We start from the raw sequence: 22,767 nt of genomic DNA on the forward strand, positions 1-22,767 counted from the left end.
TCGGCAGGCACCTTAGCTCCGCCCACCCGCCGTCCTGGTGCAGTCACGTGCCGCTCCCCCTCCCGCACAGTTCCCCTGGCGACCAAGCAGCTCCCCGGAAGGCGGGGCGCGGCCAGCCAATGGCGCGGCGCGTTGCTATGGAGAGGGCGAGCGGGCCAATGGCGCGCCGGAGGGGTGGGGGGCGCGAGGCGCGGCCAATGCGCGGCGGCCTTCTTGTTGCCTGGCAGCGGGCGAGGGAAGGGCTGGCCTGGCCGGGGCCCCGGGCGGCTGAGGCGGCGGAGACTGAGGCAGGTCGGTCGGAGGGAAGCCGCGGGGCGGGCCGGGCCGCATGCAAATGAGGGTCGTGACGGGGAGCGCCGGGCTCGGGGCCCCGCCCCTTCGTGGGAGGGGGAGGAGGGGCGCCAGCGGAGACCCCCAGCTCGCCCCCCGCCAGGGCGCCAGGCCCCTCCCTCGCCCCCTCGGGTAGACTGCCCCGGGGCAGGGAGGCTCCGCCCTCGACTGGGCTGCCCAGGACCTGCCCGCCCAGAGGAAGCTCCCTGCCGCCAGCCTCGTTGGGGCCCCCTCCCCAGTTATGACGTCAAGGGGAGAGGGGTCCCCTTCCTCCCCCCCCCCCCATAGCTGCCAACTTTTCCCTTTTCTTGCGAGGAATCCTATTCGGAATAAGGGAGTTTCCCTTTAAAAAGGGGGGCAGTTGACAGCTACGTCCCGCCCCCGTCCCGCCCCTTTCGCCGGCTCGGCTCTTCCTCTCCCCACCGGGGGGGGGGGGAGCAAGAAAAGCTCCAAGCGGCCCGGCAGCCTTTCCTCGCGGGAGAGCTTCTCCCTCCCGCCGATCCATTTCCGTTGCCCTTTTCTGAAACTTCTCCAGCCCCGCATGTTCTGCTTAAAAGGCACAGGGACCCGAACTGGGCATCGTGGATTTGCTATACTGGGCTTGTGATACTGGCAGGTTGGTTTCCAGCCTCCTTCCTATTCCTGGTGATCTTTTTTCCCACGGTTGCTGCAAACCAGGCTGATGTTTTTCCATTTTGTTGTCCCTGGACAACTTAAGCCTGTTCCCTGATTAGCTGCTGCAAATTCTGGTGCTTTCAGTATATAAGCAGTTAAGGGGTTTTGCCCTGAGGTGCATCATAGAATCTTAGATCGTAGAGTTGCAAGGGACCCTGGTGATCATCTAGTCCAACCCCCCTCAGTTTCATTGAGGTGGATTTGCTGTTTTGTGGCCCTTCTAGCCAGTGTCTAAACATCCCTCTGGAGCCCTGCAGCCTGCTTTGGTTTTCACCAGCTTGAAAAGTTGTGTGCCAGCCACAAACTGTACTACCTCACTGCTCACTCATACCTCTGGGTAAAAAGCACAGTTCCCAGCTTGGATCCTGGGGGGTAGAGAGAGAACACCTCACGCTCTTCTTCCTTCAACTGCCACATAGTGCTGGCTGTGCCAGTTTCTCATCTCTGTGGCTGAGTGGAATGGCCTCTTGCAGGACAGGACCAGCCCTTCTCCATGGAGAGAGGCTCACAATGGTGCAGGTGGCTGCTCAAGGTTCCTATTGCTGCCTCTGCCCCCACACGAGGTGCCTGGCAGACCCTGCTTCCCCGTGACATGTTGCCCCCGGGGTGCTGCCAGCCAAGCAGCCAGGCCTGTGCCATTCCAGGGTCTCCTCCTCGGAAACACCAGCTGAGCCATCTGGCTGGGCAGCCTTCTTGTCTTCCTGTTGGCAGGCAGGGTGCCCCCTTGAGGTCCTTCTTTCCTTCCTAAGCCAAGCCTGGTGCTCTCTGTCAACGCTGGAGGGGGCCAGAGAGTGAGAGGAGCAGGTGGCCCTGACGGTGATGCTGGTGATGATGGCACAATGGGCCTCTTGCAAGAAGTCTCCCTATTGGCATGCCATTTTCATTCTGGCCCAGTCCTAGAGTGGGAGGCAGAGGGGAAAGGGCGGGATGGAGGCTGCCCAGCCGCTCAAATAGTCCCCAACATCAAAGAGTCGGGCTTGTTTCCCTGGGTGAGGTCCGGTATCTAGGTGCTGCTGGACAAAGAGGTTGCTTTGCTAAGCCTGCTCCCCACAGCAGGTAAATGACCAAGGGTATGTGCTTATGCTTTTGTATTCTGGATTGTGTAGTGGTCCCCACCCCGAGTTTTTGGGGGGAGTTGCAACACCTCCCTTGTTGTGCTTAGGAAGGCCTTCAAGGGAATTGTCTTTTGCTTTTGCAGTACAGTGGTACCTCAGGCTAAGTACTTAATTCGCTCTGGAGGTCCGTTCTTAGCCTGAAACTGTTCTTAACCTGAAGCACCACTTTAGCTAATGGGGCCTGCTGCTGCCGCTGCACCGCCGGAGCACGATTTCTGTTCTCATCCTGAAGCAAAGTTCTTAACCCAAGGTACTATTTCTGGGTTAGCGGAGTCTGTAACCTGAAGCGTCTGTAACCTGAAGTGTATGTAACCCGAGGTACCACTGTACTTGGAGTGTGCCAGAAAAACATCTCAGGGTAGTGAAGGAAAGAGAAGAGAAGATGGTTTGTGATTGGCAAGGCCAGAAATGGACCCTTGGGATTTTTCCCTTAGGCTGTGGGCTTCTTCTCCTAGCAGCCTTCTTCCACTAGTAGGATAAGGAAACTGGATTCATTCTGCAGCAAAGAGGAATTGTGCATACCAAACACAGCTCTTCCCTTCTGCCCTGTAGGAAATCCTCAGAACCACCTGTTGCAAAGAGGAGAATGAGCCCCCTCTGCTGCCGGCGAGGTTACGATGGAGGTGCGCTGCGGTGGCCTCTTGTTCAGCTCCAAGTTTGACTCGGGGAACTTGGCTCATGTGGAGAAGGTGGAGCACCTGGAGGGCGATGGGGACGGTGCCGGGAATGGTGGCAGCGGCAGCAGCAGCACCTCTGCTACCTCAATGGTGTTTGGCACCTCCCTCCCCATTGCTGACTACGAGTTCAATGTGTGGACCAAGCCGGATTGCGGAGACACAGAATACGAGAATGCAAACAGGTAAAGGAGGTAGCAGCCCTCTGTGAGGTCTTGCTAGGCACCAAGAATGGGGCTGTCAGGTAAGGCCTTTCTCGCCCAGGTCTTTACACCAGCACTCGTCTCACCTCCCCTGGAAGTGCTGAAACTTCTCGGGCTGTCGCTTCCAAAGTCTTCCTCCAAATGGAAGATAACATTGCCTGTGGCATTAGGCAGCCGCTGCCCCTGTGGCAAAGCTGTGGGTTTCTTTAAAAAATGCTGCTCCTTCTGCTGCCCCTTGCTAAGGCATGCCTCACCCTGGCTCTGTGCTTGCCTGATGCTGCAAAGGTCTTGTGGCTGCCTCCTTCCCGTGTGAGGCATGGCAGCTTGTCCCCTGGGCCCCCAGGGTGGAGTGTTGGGAGGTTGCCTAGCAAATGAGACATCTGGATTCCTTGTCCACCTGTCCTCTCAGGTCAGAGGTGGAGAGGGCCTTGGGCTGTTGTGGGGGGGGGGGCAGGACCCCTGCCAGACCCTTCCCTGACTATTCCCGATTGCCTTCACTTCCCAGATCCTGGTTTTACTTTAGCGTGAGGGGCGGAGCCCCAGGCAAGCTGATCAAGATCCACATTGTCAACATGAACAAGCAGACCAAGCTGTACTCGCAGGGCATGGCCCCCTTGGTCAAGACGGTGCCCATCAGGCCTCGTTGGGAGCGCATCCGCGAGCGGCCCGCCTTCGAGGTATCTCTTGGGCAAGACCCTTGGGGAAGGACGTTGGACTGGTGTGGACACGGCTTCTGAAAGCAGCGTGTCACGGGGAAGGGCTTGGCTTTCCCTTGTGGGGAGGACGTGAATCTCTGAGACGAGAGCAGCTTTGGGCTGCAAATGGCTGGAGAAGGAGGGGAGCAAGGAGGTTTCCAGGCTCCAGTCAGTGGAGTTCTGACATTTTGGCTCCCCTGCCTGAAGTCTCCTCCCGTCGTCCTTCCAAGGGACCAGAAAGTCGTTTCCTTGCCTGCTTCCCCCTTGCCAAGAGTCGACTGCCTGCTTGGTTTGATTTCAGGCTGTTCTGCTCAGTCACATAGATGTGCTTGTGTTTATTTGTGTGAGAAAAAGCACGCAAGCTGCCCAGAAAGATGAGCTAGACTCCAGATTATGCCTGCCAGGCTTCCCTTTGGCTCCCTACTGTTGTGCCAGGGAGCAACGGCACTGAGGGCAGCCCTTGGCCTACAGCGCCCTCCTAACAAGAGTCCCGGATTTTAGCCAGGATCATTCCCCTCTCTGCCTCCTCTTGCCCTGGCCCCTTGAACGGGCTCTGAGCAGCGAAATGACCCTCTCCCCGCAACAGGCTTGTGTTATGACCCTGCCACAAAAGTGTAGGGCAGAATGCTGAAGGTCAGGAGACCTGGCAGGTGGGCTGTGAGCATGGTGTCCAGTGCCAGGTATCTGATTCAGGTTGTGGCAGAGAGCAAAGACTCTTCAGCCCGGCCCTGAACCATAGCAGGCTGCGTGTGTTGATTGATGTCTGTTGTGCTTCAGCCACAAGGATTATGCCTGGGCAATGGCCACTCAGTGCCCGTTTTGCTTCTTCCTTTTCCCCGTACAGATGGTGGAGACCCAGTTTGTCCTCTCTTTTGTGCACCGCTTCCTGGACTGCCGAGGTGCCACCACCTTCTTTGCCTTCTGCTACCCCTTCTCATACACAGAGTGCCAGGAAATGTTGGCACAGCTGGATGCCCACTTTGCAGAGTGCAGGCACCTCTCTGCTAGCAGGTGAGCCTCGCCTCTGACACATGGCTGCCATCCTCCTCTCTGCCCCCCAACCCCTCCCGCTTGGTCACTCCACACCGGCTCCTGTGAAGTTGGCCAAACTCCTTTGGTGGGGAAGAGTTGGGGTGCTGCCAGGGAGGTTATTGGGGTGCCCTGAGATAGGTCCTTGGTTGGACTGTGGTTCTCTCCCAGGGTTCTGTGTCATGGCAAAGATCCTAGTGGGGACTTTCTGTCTCCCTTTTGGTGCAGACTCTGGCACCGCCTGGAACACTTGGCTCCTTTCCCACCTGTGCTTGTTTGCGGTTTCTTGGTAACTGTCCCCAGGAGCTCCCTTTGGCCCTTCACCTCCTAGCTCCCCCCCCCCCCGCGCTCCTGAAAGCGCTCAGGGGACAGAGCAGCTTTTGCACAAACGCCACCTTATTTCTGATGGTTTCTGCTGTGTTGCCTTTCCCCCAGCTGGCTGTTGTTTGAAGATGTGTTTTGTTGTCTGTGTTTAGTTGTTCTATGTTGTTCAGGATGCTTTCTTTATTGAGAGAAGGGGGCTCTGAATGCTTTCCACAAGTGGAGCCTGCAGGAGCCCTCCTGGGCTGAGGCTGGGCAGGGCTCTTCTCGGACAGCTGCTTTCCTTTGGCCTCTGTTGCCACCTCCTGCCTTGGCAGCACTTGCGGGCAGAAGAATAGCCCTCCTGGGAAAGGGCCTCTCCAGAGCCTCCTTGGCAGCCTGGATGCAGGGCATGAATGGAACAGCCATTGCTGGGTGGTGTGAGGGACACGGCTGCTTCCGAGCAGTGCAGATTTCTTCCTTAGTTATCTGAGCTCACTCCATGACCTGGTCAAGTGCAAAGGAGTATTCCTTAGGCAAAATGAGCATTGCATGAAGGAAGGTCTGCTCAGCCTGATTTCAGGCTGTTCTGCTGGGGGCCTGCCAGCTGCCTGCCCTTGTATATCTGCAGTGGCCACTGCTAGCCTAGCCAGAGGGACAGCTGCAGGGCCCTGTCTAGACAGACTGGCTGGTGAGGCCGGGGACTCTGACCCTTTGCCAGCCTGTCAGCCTTGGGCATTTGCACTTCCTATGTTGCTCTCCAAGATACCTGGCGTGGACAGGACCCAAGGGCAAGCCTGGTCTGAATGGGAAGAAGATCCCCATCCCACTGTTCCTGCTTTCTCACCTGAGGTTACCTTGGTCAGGGTGGGGAGGAAGAGGCTCCTTTGGTCTGCTGTTGTTGAGGGAGGGAGGCAGGGTTGTGGAGTCAGAACCAGTGAAAGGGGTGGGTTAGGGGGTCAGGAGCAGGCGGGAAGACCCTCCCTTCCCATCTAAACTCATGTCCAACATTATAGCACAGTCAGTCGGAAGGCAGGTGCGGACTCTCGGAAGGCGGAGGGGAAGCCACGCCCCACCGCCCACAGAGCGAGGAAATGCCCTAAAGGAGGACGTGCAAAGGGGAGGAAGGAGGCCCCGCTTCGGGGGACACCGTAAGTGCCTGCTTTGGTTCCCTCGCAAGGTCCAGGTGGCCCCACTGACGGGGGAGGGGAGCCCCAGGCGCAAAGTCAGGCTGCCTAGAGGTCCCTCCTGGACAAGAGCCTGGCTTTGCAGGGGGAGAAGAGGACAGAAAGCCCCTCTGGCCACCTCCCTCGCCACAGGGGTGAGGGAAGGAGCACAAGGGAGGATCCTTGGGATCTTGGAGTGGGAATCAGATCCTGGGTGGGGAAAGAAGAGGCTTCCTTGCCTGCTGGGCAGGCGAAGGGGAGTCTGTGGGAAAGAAAGTTTGAGAAAAGAAAGAGACTTTCCTTCTGGCCTTGCGGGGCTTTGCTGGCTGGGAGACAAGCTGTCTGCTCTGCTCTGCTCTCTCCCTGCAGCAGCCTGGACTCCATCTACTACCACCGGGAGCTGCTGTGCTACTCCCTGGAGAAGCTGCGTGTGGACCTGCTCACCATCAGCTCCTTCCACGGCCTGCGGGAGGAGAGGGAGGCCCGCCTGGAGAAGCTCTTCCCGGACAAGCACACCCCCCGGCCCCACAGCTTCGTGGGCAAGAGAGTGAGTTGGCTGCTGCCGCCCCCGTTGGGTGCCCACGTGGGGAGCATGGGGCTTGGGCAGCGCGGCCTGCCCTTGTTTCTGGACACAAGCAGAAGCCCTTTGGCCCACATTGCCTCAGGCAGCCACCTCAAGGCCGCCATCCTTCCTGGTTTGCCTCTTGAGCATCTTCCTCTATGCCTGTGCTTTGCTCTGCAACTGCTACCCCAGTTTCACCCACCCACCCTTTCCGATTTCTGCCTCCTTCCTGCTCTGTGTTGGCTCATCGTGCCTCAGCGTATCCCATTTCAGTTTCTGCTTCTGGCTCCTAGGTCTTTGTTCCTTCCTTGTTTCCCCTCTGTCTTCCTGCCATGTGCTTCCTTCTCCTGCCATCCTCTTGCCTTCCTCCTGATCCCCAGCTCTGCTCTTCTTAAACAGAGCATAGAAAACCCCTTTTAAAGCTGCCTCTCCCAAGTTCGGATCTGTCAGTCTCCCGCTTTTCTTTCCTTCTGCTTCTCTTCCCCCTTTCCTTTGGGTGAGGCTGCAGGCAGGAGTGAGCTCCTTCCAACTGATGCCTGGGGATAACTAGTTCCAAAGTGGTGGGGAAATAAATGAGCACACAAGCAGATGGGTGGGCAGGAGGCCTGTTGTGGTAGCTGTGAGAGGAGCGAGAGTCCTTGCGGAGACCCCGGAAGATGTCCAGTTTGGGAAAGGAGCAGATCATCCTCCCCCTCTCTCTCTTTGTGCCCCCACCGCCCCAGCAGGTGTTCTTCCTAAGCAGCAGGGTGCACCCGGGAGAGACACCCTCCAGCTTCGTCTTCAACGGCTTCCTGGAGTTCATCCTCCGTGAAGAGGACCCTCGGGCCCAGATGCTGCGCCGCATGTTTGTCTTCAAGCTCATCCCCATGCTGAACCCGGACGGAGTGGTGCGGGGCCATTACCGGTGAGTAAAGCCAGCATAAACACAGAGGGGTGGCCAGCCCCAGCTCAAGTCCCAGGCTGGTGGGACAGATCCCTCTACGAAGCATCTATCACTGCAGACTCATGCTAGGTGAAGGCTGGGCGAAGGCAACTGGCCAGTTCACTTGGCCTGGAGGGAGACACTCCTTAGGTGTGTGTGTGGGGGGGTTCCTCTCCCACCCCCCAACCCATCTCAAGGGAGCTGGTGGTGGCTGGTGCTTGTCTCTTCCTGCCTGAGACACCCAAGCAACAGTACCCAGGAGGAAGGGGGCTTTGCCCAGCGTGGCTGACCCCTCTGGCTCCTTCTCTTCCCCACAGGACAGATTCTCGCGGCGTGAACCTCAACCGCCAGTATCTGAACCCTGACGTTGATCTGCACCCGGCCGTCTACGGGGCCAAGGCCGTCATGCTCTATCACCACGTCCACAACCGCGTTCAGCCAGGCTCGCCTGACTGGCGGGCCTGCGTCCCTCCCCTCGGCACCAAGGCTGCCAACCAGCGCTCCACCCGCAACTGCACTCCCAGCGAGGAGGCCCCCCTCTCTGAGCTGGAGAAGGCCAACAACCTTCGCAACTGTCCCAGGGATGCTGGCGTCCCCTCGCCTCAGGACCACCAGCCCTCAGAGGCGCCCGGGAGCAAGGACCAGGATGTCTGGATCCTCTCGGAAGACCTGCCTCCCACGCTCTGTGAGGAGAAAGCCGAGGTCCGCTCTCCTCCCGCCCCGGAAGCCATCCCACCGCAGCAGAGTGGCCTGGCTTACTACGTCGACCTGCACGGGCATGCCTCCAAGAGAGGCTGCTTCATGTACGGGAACAACATCTTTGAAGAGGCTCTCCAGGTGAGGAGGAAGAGGAGAGGAGCCGGAGGTCCGTGAGCCAACAGTGGGCAAGAAGGGAATGGGAGGGGAACGGGACCCACAGTCCCAGGCTTGAGGTGATTGAAGATCCCCCTTCCAAGTCCAGCCAAGGCTCTAGTGCCTCTGAAAGAGCAACAGCTGCTGCTGCTGCTGCTGCTGTGCTTTTTTCTCCGATTTCTAGGCACAATCAGGGAGGGCCATTGCAGACTTCCTCCCCTTCTTGGGTGTCTCCATTTGGTCGGCTGAACCTCAGTCTTTTCCTCTCCTGGTCTCTATCATTTGCTGCCTGGGATCCCAACTCCATCAGCTACATGGGGCATGCTCCCTTCTGCGCATGCCCAGCCAGCTGTTGTGTTGGCCTTGTGGCAGGAGGCTGAGCTGGGCTGGAGAGGGGCAGCTGTCCGCTGGGGGTGGCTGCTGAGTAGCACTGGGGACTCTGCTGGTGGGTGAGCTCAGCTCCCAGTGCCTGAGCGGTGAGAAACGGCAGCCTCAACCTCTCTGGTTGATCTCGCAGGTTGAAAACATGCTCTTCCCCAAGCTCATCGCCATGAACTCTGCTCACTTTGATTTCACGGGCTGCAACTTCTCCGAGAAGAACATGTACGCCAAGGACAAGCGGGACGGGCAGTCAAAGGAGGGCAGCGGGCGCGTGGCCATCTACAAGGCCTTGGGCATCATTCACAGGTGAGCAGAGGACACAGCCTCACCGACAGACCAGCCACTTATGCCTTCTGCTCCGCACCTGCCTTCAGACAGCTTCAGAATATGAAAGATTCTGCCTCCGTCAAGAGAGACCCCTTCTAGATCAGCTCAGAGCTGATTTGGACCATGGAATAAATACAGTCGGGAGCATCAGTCCTCACCTCCTTTGAGAGCCGCTCATTAGAGGATCCTGGCAGAATAGGCAGCCAGGGAGAGTTGGGTGGCCAAAGTAGTTTTGCATCCATAGTGGCAGTGCTGGCTGAGGGCAGGAGTGATGGATGAGGCCCAGTTCATTGTGGATCGGAGTCCGCATTTGGGCAGAGGTAGAGTGTGTTGGTTAGGGTGGTTATATTCTGATCTGTCTTTCTGGTCTGGGGGCACTCCTCCTCTTTCTCCTCCTCCTCGGTCGAAAGTTAGCCCTCTTCCCCTCCACCGTTAAAGCCTGGTGCTTGGTGGATCCTAAACACTGCCAGGTGGAAATGTCTTTTATCCTACCTGGCTGCTTCTCGGTGTGGGATCAGTTTTTAAAAGGGGGAGGGGGAGCCTGTGGTGAGCATGTCAGTGGAGCCGGGTGTCCACAGGAACACGTCTTATTGATAACATTGTCAAGAACTGAACTGCTGTCTTTTAAACTGTGTGTGTTTTTGTAACAAGTGTAGAGACGTTTGCAGGAGGCAACCTGTAACCCCTCTGTTCCTTCTAGCTACACGCTGGAGTGCAATTACAACACGGGACGGTCTGTCAATGCAGTTCCAGCCGCTTGTCATGATAACGGGCGGGCGACCCCCCCTCCTCTGCCAGCATTCCCCTCCAAATACACGGTGGAGCTCTTTGAACAGGTATCAGCCCCCCCTCTTTATTAGATGAGCTTTGTGTGGGTGTCAGCGGGTGCCTAGTTCCAGGGACTTGCCCCCGGGGCGGATGGGGCCGCCTGGAGTGGTCTTGGCCAGGCAAAAGAAAAAGCAGCAGCAAGTCTTCCTCTCCTAGTTGCCTGTGAGAGCCGTGATTTTGCCTGGGGCCTGACAGTGCTCAGGGCTTCCTGGTGTCTCTCTCCCTCTGCCCAGGTGGGAAGGGCCTTGGCCATCGCAGCGCTGGACATGGCCGAATGCAACCCCTGGCCCCGGATCGTCCTTTCCGAACACAGCTGCCTTAGCAACCTCCGTGCCTGGATGATGAAGCATGTGCGCAGCATGAGGGGCGTGGCCGGCTGCTCCCGGAGGAAGGGGGCCAAGACTCCTCCCAAGGGGACCAAGTACGGAAGCTGGGGAGAGGCCGGTGGGGTGACGCCGGGGCTCCCAGGGTCCCTTCCGACAGGCCTTCCTGCACTAGTCAGGACCTTGGCTTATGTCCCACAAGCCCCTGGGGCCCTGCTGCTCTTCTGCACCTGCTGCCGCCAAAGCCTCTTCCTCCTGGTCCCATCGAAGGCTCAGGAGGAGGACCAGGCAATAGAGCAGGCGGAAGCCCCTCTCCCCAGAGGATTATCATAGAATCATGGAATTGTAGGGTTGGAAGGGACCCCAAGGGCCATCTAGTCCAACCCCCTGCAGTGCAGGAATTACTGCTAAGTCTCATTTTTGGGTGGCCCACTCAGTCACCTTCCGGTGGCGAGGCTTGAAACAGCAGTTTTCAAAAGGGACGGGGATGTCTTAGCATGGAAGGGGTAGGCTTGGTCTGAAGCACAGCATTGGATCCCAGTCAGATTTTGCAGAAAGAAGCCTCCTTTTTCCTAGCCTTGGTTCCCCGTGGTTGGCTTCAGCAGGGGTCAAAGAGGGCCCATTTTACTCTTTCGGAACCAGCATGGGATAAATGCCCCCAACCACAGTGACACTGGCAATATGCAACTGCGCGGATTTAAATATCGGAGGGGGAAGGGAGAGAATGTGCATTTGTGCCCATTGCCCACATACTTTTTTCCAGCAGGATAGAGGGACTGAGAGGTTGGGCTAAAGGGTAGATCTTGAGGAGAGATGGTGTTATGTTGCAAGACAGAGTCAGTGATGGAGGCCTGGGGGGGGGGGGAACCCCCACCTGTGCCTCTATTCAGACACCTTGAGAAATGAAGCCTGGTGTGTCAGAGGCCGCCTCTTCCTGGGCCCACAGGGTGGGCGTGCTGGGTTTCTGCCCCTGCGGTGACACCCTCCCTTTGGCCTTCCCTCCCAGCGGGGTCTCTGCCTCCAGCTCCGATAACTCCCTCTGCCGGGGCCGCAGCTTCAGCAACGGGAGCAGCAGCAACCAGCAGGCGGCGTCCCCGCAGGTCAAGACCTCGCCCAGCTTCACCTTCAGCTGCTCCCAACCCGATGGCCCCCTGGGCATGGGCCAGGGGCCTCCGAAAGGTGCCTCGAGGGTGCTGGCACTCGTGCGAGGTAAGCTCTGCGGAGGATCCGTGCTGGGCGCAATCCGGAGGATCTGGGAGTGGCTGCGCTGGCAGAAGTGACAGCCTTGCAAGAACCTCGCCTTTTCTCTTTCTGTCTCTCTCCCTCCCTCTTTCTCGTGAAATAAAAGTGTTCCACAATAGATCCCAGTCATCCTGTGAGAGCTGGCCCCCAGTCAACCTGAGCCCCCCACCCTGCTCTCTGAACCGAGGGGAACCCCAGGCTTCAGGGGACCCGTGGGGGTCTTATGTAGAGCGCTGGGCAGAGGCCTGTGCTGCTGCTGCTGCTGCTGCTGCTGGTGGTGGCGCTACTCCTGAGGAAGCGGCAGGTGAGCTGGTCCTGCAGGGAAGGAGGGGGCTCTCCAGCAGCAGGGCGCCTGCTAGGGAGGTGGGGCGTTTCTCCCAGGCTAGCCCCCGTGTGGCAGTGGGCCACGTTCCTCTCCCACGCTTCCTGCAAGAAGCTCCGGGTGCTTCCATGAGGCGAGGCAAAGCCGTTTGCCTTGGGCTCCCTGCCATTGCACCGCTGCCAGCCCCACCTGCCCCAACGCCCCTTGCCGTCCTGGCTACTGCTGCATTGTGGCACTGCAGATGCCATGGCAGGTGAGGGTGCAGCTGCCAGCAGCAGTGTGGGGCAATGGCAGGGGTAGGGAGGTTGAGCATTTTGCCCACAAAAACATCCTGGGCTACGCCTGGCCTTTGGGATCCTTTGTAGCCCTGCGAGACAGATTAAGCCAAGAGTAATTTGATTGAGGCTGCCCAGTGAGCTGCTTTGTGCCCAGGCAGAGATCCTGAGCCTCTCTCTGCCAAGGGCCAATCGTCCTCCATCACCAGCTCTGCTGACCCAGCCAGCTTTCCCCATGGATTAGCCGCCTCCCTCCCTCCCACTGTCGAGGAGTTCAGCCGGGGGTCGGCTGGGCTGATAGAGCACCATCAGGCAAGTGCCACCTCGAGAAGAAGAGAATGGTCTGCTGAAAAAGGAGGAAGGACCTGGGCAAAGCACAGGCAGGCAGCCCTCGCACTGCTGTAGAGATGCCCCCCTCTCTTTCCTCCTCCTCCTGCTGCTGAAGGAAGGATAGAGATAGCCTGGACGGATATATATATCATTGAATGCATTAAAGGATTGTGGGATTTGTGCCCCCACCCACTCCAAGGAAAGCTTCCGGTTTGGGAGTGTATCAGGAGGGGCGGGGCTCACCACCTTGTAGCTCTGCAGGTGCAGCAACCTGCTGCTGTTCCCTCCTCCCCCACAAAATGGGCTTCTCCCTGGGCTGAGGTTGGAGGCCCTCAAAAGGCCACATCGCCCCGGCCAAGCCGCTGCCTCTCCCCACTGCTGCCCCCGTTCTCAGTGGTGTCTGGTGCCCGACAGCCCTCCAGAATTGGCTGCCACTGTGGAGGCGCTTTGGGCTCCCTTAGAGCAGCAGATAGGGGGCACAGATCTGCCCCCCTCCCCAAGTGAACGGAACAGCCACGCTCTCAAGAACTGGCCTTTGTTGGAGACGAGAGAATGGATTCCCCCCCCCCCCCGGCTTCTTCTGGGCAAAATGTGTTCAAGCCCTGTGAAGGAGGGGAGGTGCTTGATGGGGCCACCCCCACCCCGCTGCCCCCTCGCAGAACTTGGCTTTGCCTTGTCCTTTCTCCCTGCTCAGAGTCGCGCGTCCAGGAGAAGCGCCGTCACCAGCACCAGTCCTTGCTGCGAGCAGCAGTGAGCAACATCCAGGCGCCCCCACCTCTCTCTTCTTCCACCAGGACGGCCTCTCACCTCCAGCCGCCGACCGGCCTCAGCTCCTGCCCCCTCCCAGCCACCCTCAACATGACAGGTGCGTCTTCCTTCGGTCAACCTGCCCCCCACCCAGCCTGACTAAAGGCTGCCTGGGCAACACAAGGGTGAGCCTCTTGGCTGCTGGAGCAAGCCCGGGGCAGAGGCCGGCATGCCAGTCAAACACTGGCCTCTTCCTGCCCGTTCTCAGGTGCCACCAATGCCTGAGTCAGGCGAGAGGGGAAGCAGCAGAAGCAGGGAACCTCTTGCCTTCTTTTCTCCTACCAAAAGTCCCCCGTCAGTTGGGAGGTGGTGATAAAAGCAGTAGAGACCCACGGTGTATATTTCTGAACTTAATAGTTTCAGAGGTCTTACTAGAGCGGGGACTGCCTCCCAGTTCCTGCTCTCCTTCCCAGCACAGCCCCTGTCAGCTGTGTCCTGCGTGGGCAGTCGGTGGGAGCAGAGCTGAACCCTTGGTGCCGCTTCCCTCCTTAGCTTGTTCACCCTGGGGAAGAGAAGGAAAGGCAGACAGGAGAGCTGCCTGCAGAGAGGCCTGCAGATGAGGCATCTTCTCTGTTGCTTCTCCAGGGGGCAAGACTAGGATCTGCAGGGTCTTCCTGGCAAGCACATTTGAGCAGAGGGTCCCCACCCCAGTCGCAGCATCACGTTTTTAGTGATTTCTTGTTAAGTGTGCCCCCTGCTTTTCACCTCATCTGGGTCTCGTGCTGCTTTCAAAGTTTTAAAATATATAATTTCTTCCGTGTCTCTTTCCAGTTGTAACCCTTTAAATATGACATGGTTTGACAGTAAGTAACAAGTGGTTGAAGCTGCTTCTGCCTGGAACGCTATTAAGGATTCTGGCCAGAAATCTGCATTGCTGCCCAGGGGTGGTGGGACATGAGGACACAAATTCACCGAGAAAACCCAGCATTGCAACTGTATTCCCTGTTAGCATGTAAAACTCGAGCCTTTCTTTCTTTTTTATCTTTTAAAAGGGGTCAGATAATGTAAAACTTTGGTTTCAGAAGAGGGGGTTCTTCAGATAACGCCCTGCCCAAATGGCACATGCGACCCTCCAGATATTGTCAGATTCCCAGCTCTCCTCAGGCCGTGGCCTGGCATGATGGGAACCGCAGTCTAGCATCCCTTGGAGGGCCACAGATTGGCCATACACACCCGTGTTTTCTATTCCCTTGCCAAGTGACCTTAGTGGGAGAGCCTTTTCTCAGGCGGGGGCAAAGGAGCAGAGATGGAGGCTCTGGCGCAGTTGTGGCACTGGGGGTGGGAGCTGCTCAGAAAAAGCCAGCAGAAGATGGCAGCGGGGAGCCAGCAGCAGCTCTCCTGCCCCTGCATTTGGGGGGTGGGGGCGGCAGGTCGGCAAGCCGGCGGTTTGACCCACTTTCGTCACTGAGGCCTGGAATTGTTCCAGGTGGAGAAAGGGATGTGCCAGGCTCTCCTAGGACCAGCCTGCTGGATCAGGCCAGTGCTCCATCTAGTCACAGGGGCCAACCTCTTAGCGGGGTCTGAGCCCAAGAGCCCTCTCCCCTCCTGTCGCTTCCAGCAGGTCGTACTCAGAGGCATCGCTGCCTCTCTGGAGCTTGGCATTCAGCCCGAGTACTTTTGCTTTGGGCTTGGCCGATTACTTGGAAGATTTGCTGACCTATAACAAGGGGAGTTCTCCATGATTTCGGGGGCTTTGCTTGAGGGTACAACCTGTCCTAGAGCCTCATGGTGCAGCTATACCTCGGGTTGAAGTTGCTTCAGGTTGAGCGTTTTTGGGTTGCGCTCCGTGGCGACCCAGGAGTAACGGAACATGTTACTTCTGGGTTTCACCGCTCGCGCATGCGCAGACAGTCAAAGTGACGTCACGCACATGCACAGAAGCGATGAATCACAACCCACGCCAGTTTTGTTTGCTTCAGGATGCAAATGGGGCTCTGGAACGGATCCCATTCATATCCAGAGGTACCACTGTATATGCAAGGACCAATATTCTCAGGGGATCACCCCACCCTCCCTGACAAACCTTGGAGCTTGTGTTGCTGCTTCCTGGAGGCTGGTTAGGCAGAGGACAGCAGAAACTGGTCCCTCCTGCCCAGAAGGGCTACCATGGCCTGGCTAGTGGTCTCTCTCCTTGTGCTGTGGGGCAGCACAACCCTTTGCCAGCCAGTCCTTGTAACCAGGAACACCTCTTGCTGCCTCCAAGGATGTTCATCTCCCTCCCTCCCTCTCTCGTTGGTCATGCAGGGCCTGGCTGCAATGGACTGCAGGAGGCAGAGCACCCCAGTGAGGAGCTGAAACCGCCTCCGCCTTGTGGCCTAGCCTTGCTGCAGGTAAAGGGGCAGTGGTTAAACAGGTGAGGGGGGTGGGGTGGACTCAGCTCCTAGCTTGCAGCTGGACTGCAGCCCTGAGCCAGAAGTCATGGGCAGCAGTCCTCTTTTGCAACCAGAAATCAAGAGGCGGCGCCGCGGGCCTTGATTTGCTCCCCCTCCTCCCCAAACGAAGGCTCCCCTGCCCCCTCACCCACTGCTCATGGCAACTCAAGCAAGCCAGGCAGCCTCTGACTTCTCTTTCTTTGGCAGAATATTTCAAGGCGGCTGAACAGCGAGCAGCTCTCAGAGACACCCAGGTAATGGCTGCAAGACAGCAGACTGTGGAAGCACCGGGGGTGGGGGCGGAGAGTGCACTGACCCCCCCTGCTGTGCTTGAGCTGGAACAGGCATGAGATCAGGAAAACAGAGCCTGCCTCGGCCCTCTGGAAGTTTATCCCTCCCCAGGAAGCCAGGCAGACATTCGGGCTGCTGCTCAACATTTCCCAATTCTCTTGCCTGAGTGACCTGGCTGCTGAGCCCCCTCCTAGCCTTGCCCTCTTCCCGCAGGCTGGAAATACTGATGCCTCGGCCAAGCCGGATCCCCATCCGCAGGAGACCGGCTGGACAGTCCCAGCATCTGCTCAGGCTCAGTGGCTGCAGTGACGACTCCTCCCTCAAGGTGTGGAAATATGCCCCCTCACAGCTGCCACCTCAGAGTTCCCTGCCAGGTAGGCTCCTCTGCCAAGTGCCCGGGGGCAGGAGATGCCCTATGCCCAGGCCTGCTGGACTTCCAGAGATGGCACCTTGGGAGCCTTCAGCTCCCTCATTTCCTGGGTCAGACAGCAGCATAGGGCAAGCCTGCTGCTGGATCAGACCCTCGGGTCCAGCAGCCCGTTCTCACAGTGGAAACCAGATGCCGGTGGGAAGCCTCCAAGTTACAGAGCACAACGTCATTCTCCCTGCAAAGCACCTAGTATGTGAGGTTGGCTGCCTAGTCATTAACCACTGACGGCTTATCCTCCATGAATTCCTACACGCCCAACCAGTCACTGTCTTCTACAGGAGGGGACACCTACAGGAGGGGCAGAGATACTATTGCAGCAGGAGGTCCAATCCAGTGTCAGAATTGGGCCTTCACTGTAGCAGCATCTGCCCCTTGGAACTCCCTGTCATATAACAGGCACATTTTCTTCCTTTTTTAACACAAGCCTTTCAATGGAGGCTTTCACCCCAGCTGGTATCTGTTTCAGAACTGAGTGGATTTATATATGCATTGCTTTAAACTATTTTTCTGTGTGTATGGTGTTGTATACAAATGCAAGTGTTTTAGCTGTGTGTGTGTGTGTATACACACACACACACACACACACACACACACACACACACAAATACAATTGTTCTCTTTGCTTTTACTGCATAGTAAACCACTTTGGGGGGCCTTGTAGAGAAGGAACCCATAAATGAAGTAATTTGTCTAGTAGTCTCCTTTGAAAGCCACCTGCAATATTGGTGAACATCACATTTTGTAGAAGTGAATTTAGTAGTTTTAATTACATCCTGTGGGGAAGTCCTTCCTATTGTTCTCCTCAACCTGCTCTCCTGCAGTAGATTCATGGCATCCCACATTTGAAGGTTCTAGTATTTGGAGTCAGGGGGCACTTTCTCCACATTATCCATTATTCTGTAAGCCTCTAACAGAGGTATAGGCAAACTCGGCCCTCCAGATCATGGGTAGGCAAACTAAGGCCTGGGGGCCAGATACGGCTCGATCACCTTCTAAATCTGGTTCGTGGACGGTCTGGGAATCAGCATGTTTTTACATGAGTAGAATGTGTCCTTTTATATAAAATGCATCTCTGGGTTATTTGTGGGGCATAGGAATTCATTCATATATTTTTTTTTCAAAATATAGTCCGGCCCTCCACAAGGTCTGAGGGACAGTGGACTGGCTCCCTGCTGTAAAAGTTTTCTGACCCCTGCTCCAGATGTTTTGGGACTACAATTCCCATCATCCCTGACCACTGATGGGAGTTTGGAGGGCCAAGTTTGCCTATGCCTGCTCTAACATGTCCCTCCTTAGAATGGGGGCTGCAAGTTCCCAGAGCTGATGAGGCTTTTAACTTGTTCTGAACTTTCTATGGTATTACTGCATGGTTTTGTTTTATATTGTTGTAAATCGCTGCAGTATATTTGTGTGATACAGATGTATATATATATATATATATAGGTTTTGGTGTCCTCGGGTGTCTTCCCGTGTAAAAGTTGGGGTGTCTAGGCGACGTTTCGACGAGGTCTCACTCGTCATCTTCAGGCTGGTGCTTTCGGCTTCTTGTTACTGGAACAGAGCGGGATCTCAATGTTTGAGTTCCTATAAATACTGTAGAGGGGGTGTGGTGTCTAGCCTCCAATGTTCTGGGCAGAGAGGAAGTTCCCAGGCTAGTGTGCCTTTTCTTCTTTTGTTCCTTAATTACTTGAGAGATACCTTGAGTGATTTCTTGAGTGATATCCTGAGTACCACTTAGGTGGGTCATTAGGTGTGGATTAGTTGCTAAAGTCTTTGTGTCTTGACCTCTTGAACTTTGTGAAGAGTTTTCCTGAGAAGATGGCTGTATTGCACTTAGCTAGACACCACACCCCCTCTACAGTATTTATAGGAACTCAAACATTGAGATCCCGCTCTGTTCCAGTAACAAGAAGCCGAAAGCACCAGCCTGAAGATGACGAGTGAGACCTCGTCGAAACGTCGCCTAGACACCCCAACTTTTACACGGGAAGACACCCGAGGACACCAAAACCTGCATTCCTGTACCCGTGAAAATCTACGAAAGCAAATATATATATATATTATAAAGAAAGTGGTATCCAGCATCATCGAGTCTAAGCAGCCCCTACGGATTCAGGAGTGCCACCCTGACAGCATCCCTGGCAGGCAGGCAGGCAGGGCCTCCCCCCCCCCCCCGCCTATAACAGCTAATTCCTGTTAGACTGACCTCCTGCGAAGCCTCCCTCCCGTTTTTCCCCCTTTTCCCCTAGTGGAGTTGCTCCTGCTGCTGATGGTCTGCTCTCCTTGCAGAGTTTCCGCTGGACGTGCCGGAGCTGACGGTCATGGGCCAGAGGGAAGAGCCGCTTTTTCTGTGCAACCCCCCCAACGTCTTGCTGGACGAGGTATGGCTCCCCTGCAGCCGCTGCCCTCCCCTAGAGTCCCCGCCCTGTAGGCCGAAGAGGAAGAAGAAGCCGAAGCGCATCCACCGCGGCGTAGGCAGCGGCCACCCTCCCCCTTGAAGCAGCTTGGGGGGGCAGCCTTGCCCCGACGGTGACGCCGCTCGCCTCCCCCCCTGAGCCAGATCTCTCTGTTGCAGCACATCCCGGGGCAAGCAGATCCCCCCCAGCTCACCTACCACAAGATCCTGTCTTTCTGCACAGAGGCCTGATCCGCCAGGGGGGCCGGAGCAGCTGCGGCCCACCCGTTCCAGCGCCTCCGCAGCCGCCCCGCAGCAGCGCGCCAGCGACACGCCGACGACACCGACGCCTCCCCCCGTGGTGCGCCAGAGACCGCCCGAGACACCCTCCCCGTCCGGCGAGCGCTTGCCCCGGCCTCCCCCCAGCCCTCCCCCCCGCCCCTGCCCCTTCAAGCCCAAGCTGCTCTTTGGGACTCGCCAGCCCATGGTCCTGGCTCTGAGCCGCCTCCCTGCCTACGAGGGGCCGCTCTCGCCCAGCGGCGGCCAGCTACACAAGGCGCCACCCAGGGCCTAGCTCCCTGGCACCCACCTCCTCTGCCCTGCGGACCAGCTGGCCTGGGAAGGAGCCCCCCGGGAAAGACCAGCCTCGCCCCCCCCACCCACCAGGCCCTTTCCCCAGCAGCTGTGTACATAGTTGGTTACTGGCTCGGAAGCTATTTTTGGACAGATTTGTCTTGTGAACACGTTTCTATTAATAAATTTTGTTTGACAAAATGAAAAATACAAAACAACCAGCGGCGGGCGTCATTGGCGGCGTCTGCAGGGGCCGCGTGGACCCGGGTGGGGGGTGTCGGGTGGGGGGCCTCGCTCCAGCCATGGCTCCCTGCTTGTCGGCGGCAGCTCCTGAGGGTGGGAAGAGAAACGGGGAGAGGTAAGGGGGGCGGCTTCTTCGAGCTCACCTCTGCAGAGGAGACATCTTGGCCTCTTTCTTCTGCAGAGATTCAATGAGCAAGCCTGACTCCTTTGCATTCCCAACTTAGCTAAAACTAAGTGTTGGCTATTTGCGGTTTAGTAGTGCTGCAGAGAGCTTGCTGGGGAGACCGTGCATTAAAAAGAGACTCAAAAAGTACTTAAACAAGGTTTTAATAACAAAAACAAAAACTCCTTTTACACTAAAGATAACAACAACAAACGTGACCCAACCACCAACCCACCCCCCTGGGTGCTGCTCCTTATATACTATGCCCAAATGCTGACACAGCTTAATTAACACAACTCAGCAGCACCTGCTATGTTTCACAGCTGTAAGACTGGGTCTCCTTACTTGCCCTGGCCCTTAAAGACATACACAACTTGTGAAACAATAATGAACCTTCACCTTTAAAGAAACCATTCAACTTCTTGCAGTGGTGGCCAACTGGAGGAGGCCTGTGAGAAAGCAGCAAGCGGGATTCAAGCCCAAGAGCACTCTCCCCCCACCCCCACCCCCCCCTCCAAGAGCTGGTTCTCCCCAGCATGGCCGCCTGCAGGAGAGGAGGCAGAGAACGGCCAGGGCGGCAGCTATAGACTTTGATCACCCTCTGGCTAGGAATTTGCCCCCCCCCCGCCCCCCCTTGGTACCTGCCCTCCTCCCGCGGCTCCTCCGGGGCGTCACTCCTGCTTCTTGGGGTTGTTGACGGCCACGTAGTGGTAGAGGACGACCAGCAGGAAGAGCGAGACGCCCAGCATGTTGGCGAAGATGGCCAGCTGCACGTCCGTCACCATCCTGGGGGGGGGGGGGGAGAGGGAGGGAGGGGGGTCAGGCCAGGCAAGCCAAGGGGGAGGGAGGGGGCGGCGGGGGGGGGCCGAGTCTCCTCACCTGGCGGGTCCCGATCCCTCCCTCGATCTCTCGGTCCGGCGATCGCGGAGACACGTCTGCCCAGCTCCAGCCGCGGCGCCTTGTGGGAAGCGGGCCGGACGTCCGGCGACGCTCTGCCCCTCGCCTGCTCTGTGCGGACGGGCGACGCTCTAGCCCAGGCATGACTTGGGACTACAATCCCCATCATCCCTGACCGCTGGGCCTGTTCGCAAAGGGGTGATGGGAGTTGTAGGCCCAAAGAACATCCCACGCTCTCGCGCTCCCCTCCGCTCTGGCCCTCGGCTGCTCTGTGCTCCGCCTCTCTCTTTCGCCGAGCGGCGGCGCCCCCTGCGGGCAGAGTCTGGCAGCGCTCTTCGTCTCCCCGCCGGGCGAAGGAGGCGCGGCTCTGGGGCGCCCCCGGGCGGAGGCGAGGGAAGGGGACTGGGCTCCCCGCCGCGCGCCCTTCCCGGCCCCGAGTCGCCCTCCCTCTGCACGGGAGGCCCGCCCCGCACATTCACACGTTACGCCCAGTCCGCGTGTCAGGCGTGCAAGGCGCTGCCCGGGCAGGAGAAGAGCGCGGGGGCTTGGAAGGAGAAGCGCTCAAGGGAGAGACCAGCGCCTCTTGCAAGGAATGGCTCCGGGCACCGGCCTTCCGCCCGCAGGGCTGCCGCTCCTCCCTCGCCTCGTTCTGCCCGCGGAGCCTGGGCTCTGCTCCTTCGCTCCCGTCTGGACCCTGGGATGCCCCCCCCCCCGCCTTCTTTGAGGTTTGGCAGGCAGGAGCTTCCGAGCCCCACATCAGAGGATACCCCCCCCCCCGCTGCTCTTGCTGGTCCTTCTGGCGGGGCTGACCCCGAATCCACCCTCGGCATCTCCCTGCATTGCGAGGGGTGGCCTTTGGGATCCCTTCCAATCCCTTGTTGTTGAGTCATTTAGTCGTGTCCGACTCTTCGTGACCCCCTGGACCAGAGCACGCCAGGCCCTCCTGTCTTCCACTGACTCCCGCAGTTTGGTCAAACTCATGCTGGCAGCTTCGACAACACTGTCCCACCATCTCGTCCTCTGTCCTCCCCTTCTCCTTCTGCCCTCCATCTTTCCCAACATCAGGGTCTTTTCCAGGGAGTCTTCTCTTCTCATGAAGTGGCCAAAGTCTTGGAGCCTCAGCTTCAGGATCTGTCCTTCCAGTGAGCACTCAGGGTTGATTTCCTTCAGTATGGAGAGGTTTGATCTTCTTGCAGTCCATGGGACTCTCCAGAGTCTCCTCCAGCACCAGAATTCAAAAGCATCCATTCTTTGGCGATCAGCCTTCTTTATGGTCCAGCTCTCACTTCCACACATCACTACTGGGAAAACCATAGCTTTAACTATACGGACCTTCCAACTCTACATGTCTGTTATACCAGGACCAGCAAGGGCAGCATTTTTTGCCCAAGAGGCGTGTGGGGGTCCTCAGCAGGGGGTGAGGAGAGGAGCCCCTCGGGGTCCCATGGGGTCTCCCTCCATCCTGTCGCCTCTCATGCACGTTTTCTCCAGACTAAACAGCTGCCAGGACTGCAACCTTTGGCTGTAGGCTGGGCAGAGAAGGGCAACTGGTCCTGATGGAGAGCTCCTCTCGCTCCTCTGAGGCAGCACTCAGTGGGGAAGCAGCCCAAAGCCACCCCATTGCCTGCTTGGTCACTCTGGAGACGCCAGCCCCCCCTTGCTAGGTCCAGCCAGCAGCCACTAACCCTACAAGCAGCTCAGCCTCTCTGGGCGCCCAGCCTGAGACCCGTCCTGTCCATGGAGTTGGGAGTTTTAAGGTGCTTAGTCTTATTAACTGAGAAATCTGAGGGCTCCCTTGGACCAAAAACAAGGACACCAGCCAGGAATCCCAGAGCAAAACAGCAGCCAGGAGGCTTGGTCTTTCTTGAAGACTGTCATGACAGGTGGAACAAGGTGGAAGCCCGGAACAAAAGAGAACCCAAACTTTTATTAGCTGCTAATCCCCGTGTTATACCCCCAAAAACTACATCACGGTTACATCATGAAAGGGGAGGTCTGGTGGCAGGAATCTGAGCATCCTGGACCCTGCCCCATGGTTCCCCTTG

The 22,767-nt window shown here is 57.6% G+C and overlaps 2 protein-coding genes across 15 annotated transcripts; one reads left to right on the top strand and one right to left on the bottom strand.

The window, feature by feature from the left end:
• Nucleotides 1-1,886: 1,886 nt before the first annotated feature.
• Nucleotides 1,887-19,634, top strand: AGBL5 (AGBL carboxypeptidase 5). 14 transcript variants are annotated; one of them, XR_014562732.1, is made up of 19 exons: nucleotides 1,887-2,075; nucleotides 2,673-2,979; nucleotides 3,503-3,674; nucleotides 4,537-4,703; nucleotides 6,038-6,172; nucleotides 6,557-6,734; nucleotides 7,475-7,653; nucleotides 7,989-8,508; nucleotides 9,041-9,210; nucleotides 9,932-10,067; nucleotides 10,293-10,480; nucleotides 11,389-11,591; nucleotides 11,731-11,928; nucleotides 13,246-13,416; nucleotides 15,603-15,688; nucleotides 15,938-15,984; nucleotides 16,235-16,346; nucleotides 18,741-18,832; nucleotides 19,027-19,167. XR_014562732.1 is itself a non-coding variant. In XM_083733102.1 (19 exons), the coding sequence occupies exons 2-19, from the start codon at nucleotides 2,738-2,740 to the stop codon at nucleotides 19,344-19,346; spliced, it is 3,405 nt and encodes a 1,134-aa protein (XP_083589228.1). In that variant the 5' UTR covers nucleotides 1,887-2,075; nucleotides 2,673-2,737; the 3' UTR covers nucleotides 19,347-19,634. The 14 variants fall into 14 exon arrangements, 12 of the variants coding, with proteins under 12 accessions (XP_083589228.1, XP_083589236.1, XP_083589234.1 ...); XM_083733102.1 differs by having other exon boundaries at nucleotides 16,235-16,395; nucleotides 18,701-18,832; nucleotides 19,027-19,634; XM_083733110.1 differs by having other exon boundaries at nucleotides 16,235-16,395; nucleotides 19,027-19,634.
• Nucleotides 19,575-20,841, bottom strand: OST4 (oligosaccharyltransferase complex subunit 4, non-catalytic). Its single transcript, XM_083733925.1, has 3 exons — nucleotides 20,705-20,841; nucleotides 20,467-20,611; nucleotides 19,575-19,749 (listed from the first exon to the last, which is right to left on the bottom strand). The coding sequence occupies exon 2, from the start codon at nucleotides 20,608-20,610 to the stop codon at nucleotides 20,497-20,499; it is 114 nt and encodes a 37-aa protein (XP_083590051.1). The 5' UTR covers nucleotide 20,611; nucleotides 20,705-20,841; the 3' UTR covers nucleotides 19,575-19,749; nucleotides 20,467-20,496.
• Nucleotides 20,842-22,767: the final 1,926 nt, after the last annotated feature.

This window comes from Podarcis gaigeae (genome assembly GCF_964106915.1).
Source record: "Podarcis gaigeae genome assembly, chromosome: 3".
Taxonomy (NCBI): domain Eukaryota; kingdom Metazoa; phylum Chordata; class Lepidosauria; order Squamata; family Lacertidae; genus Podarcis; species Podarcis gaigeae.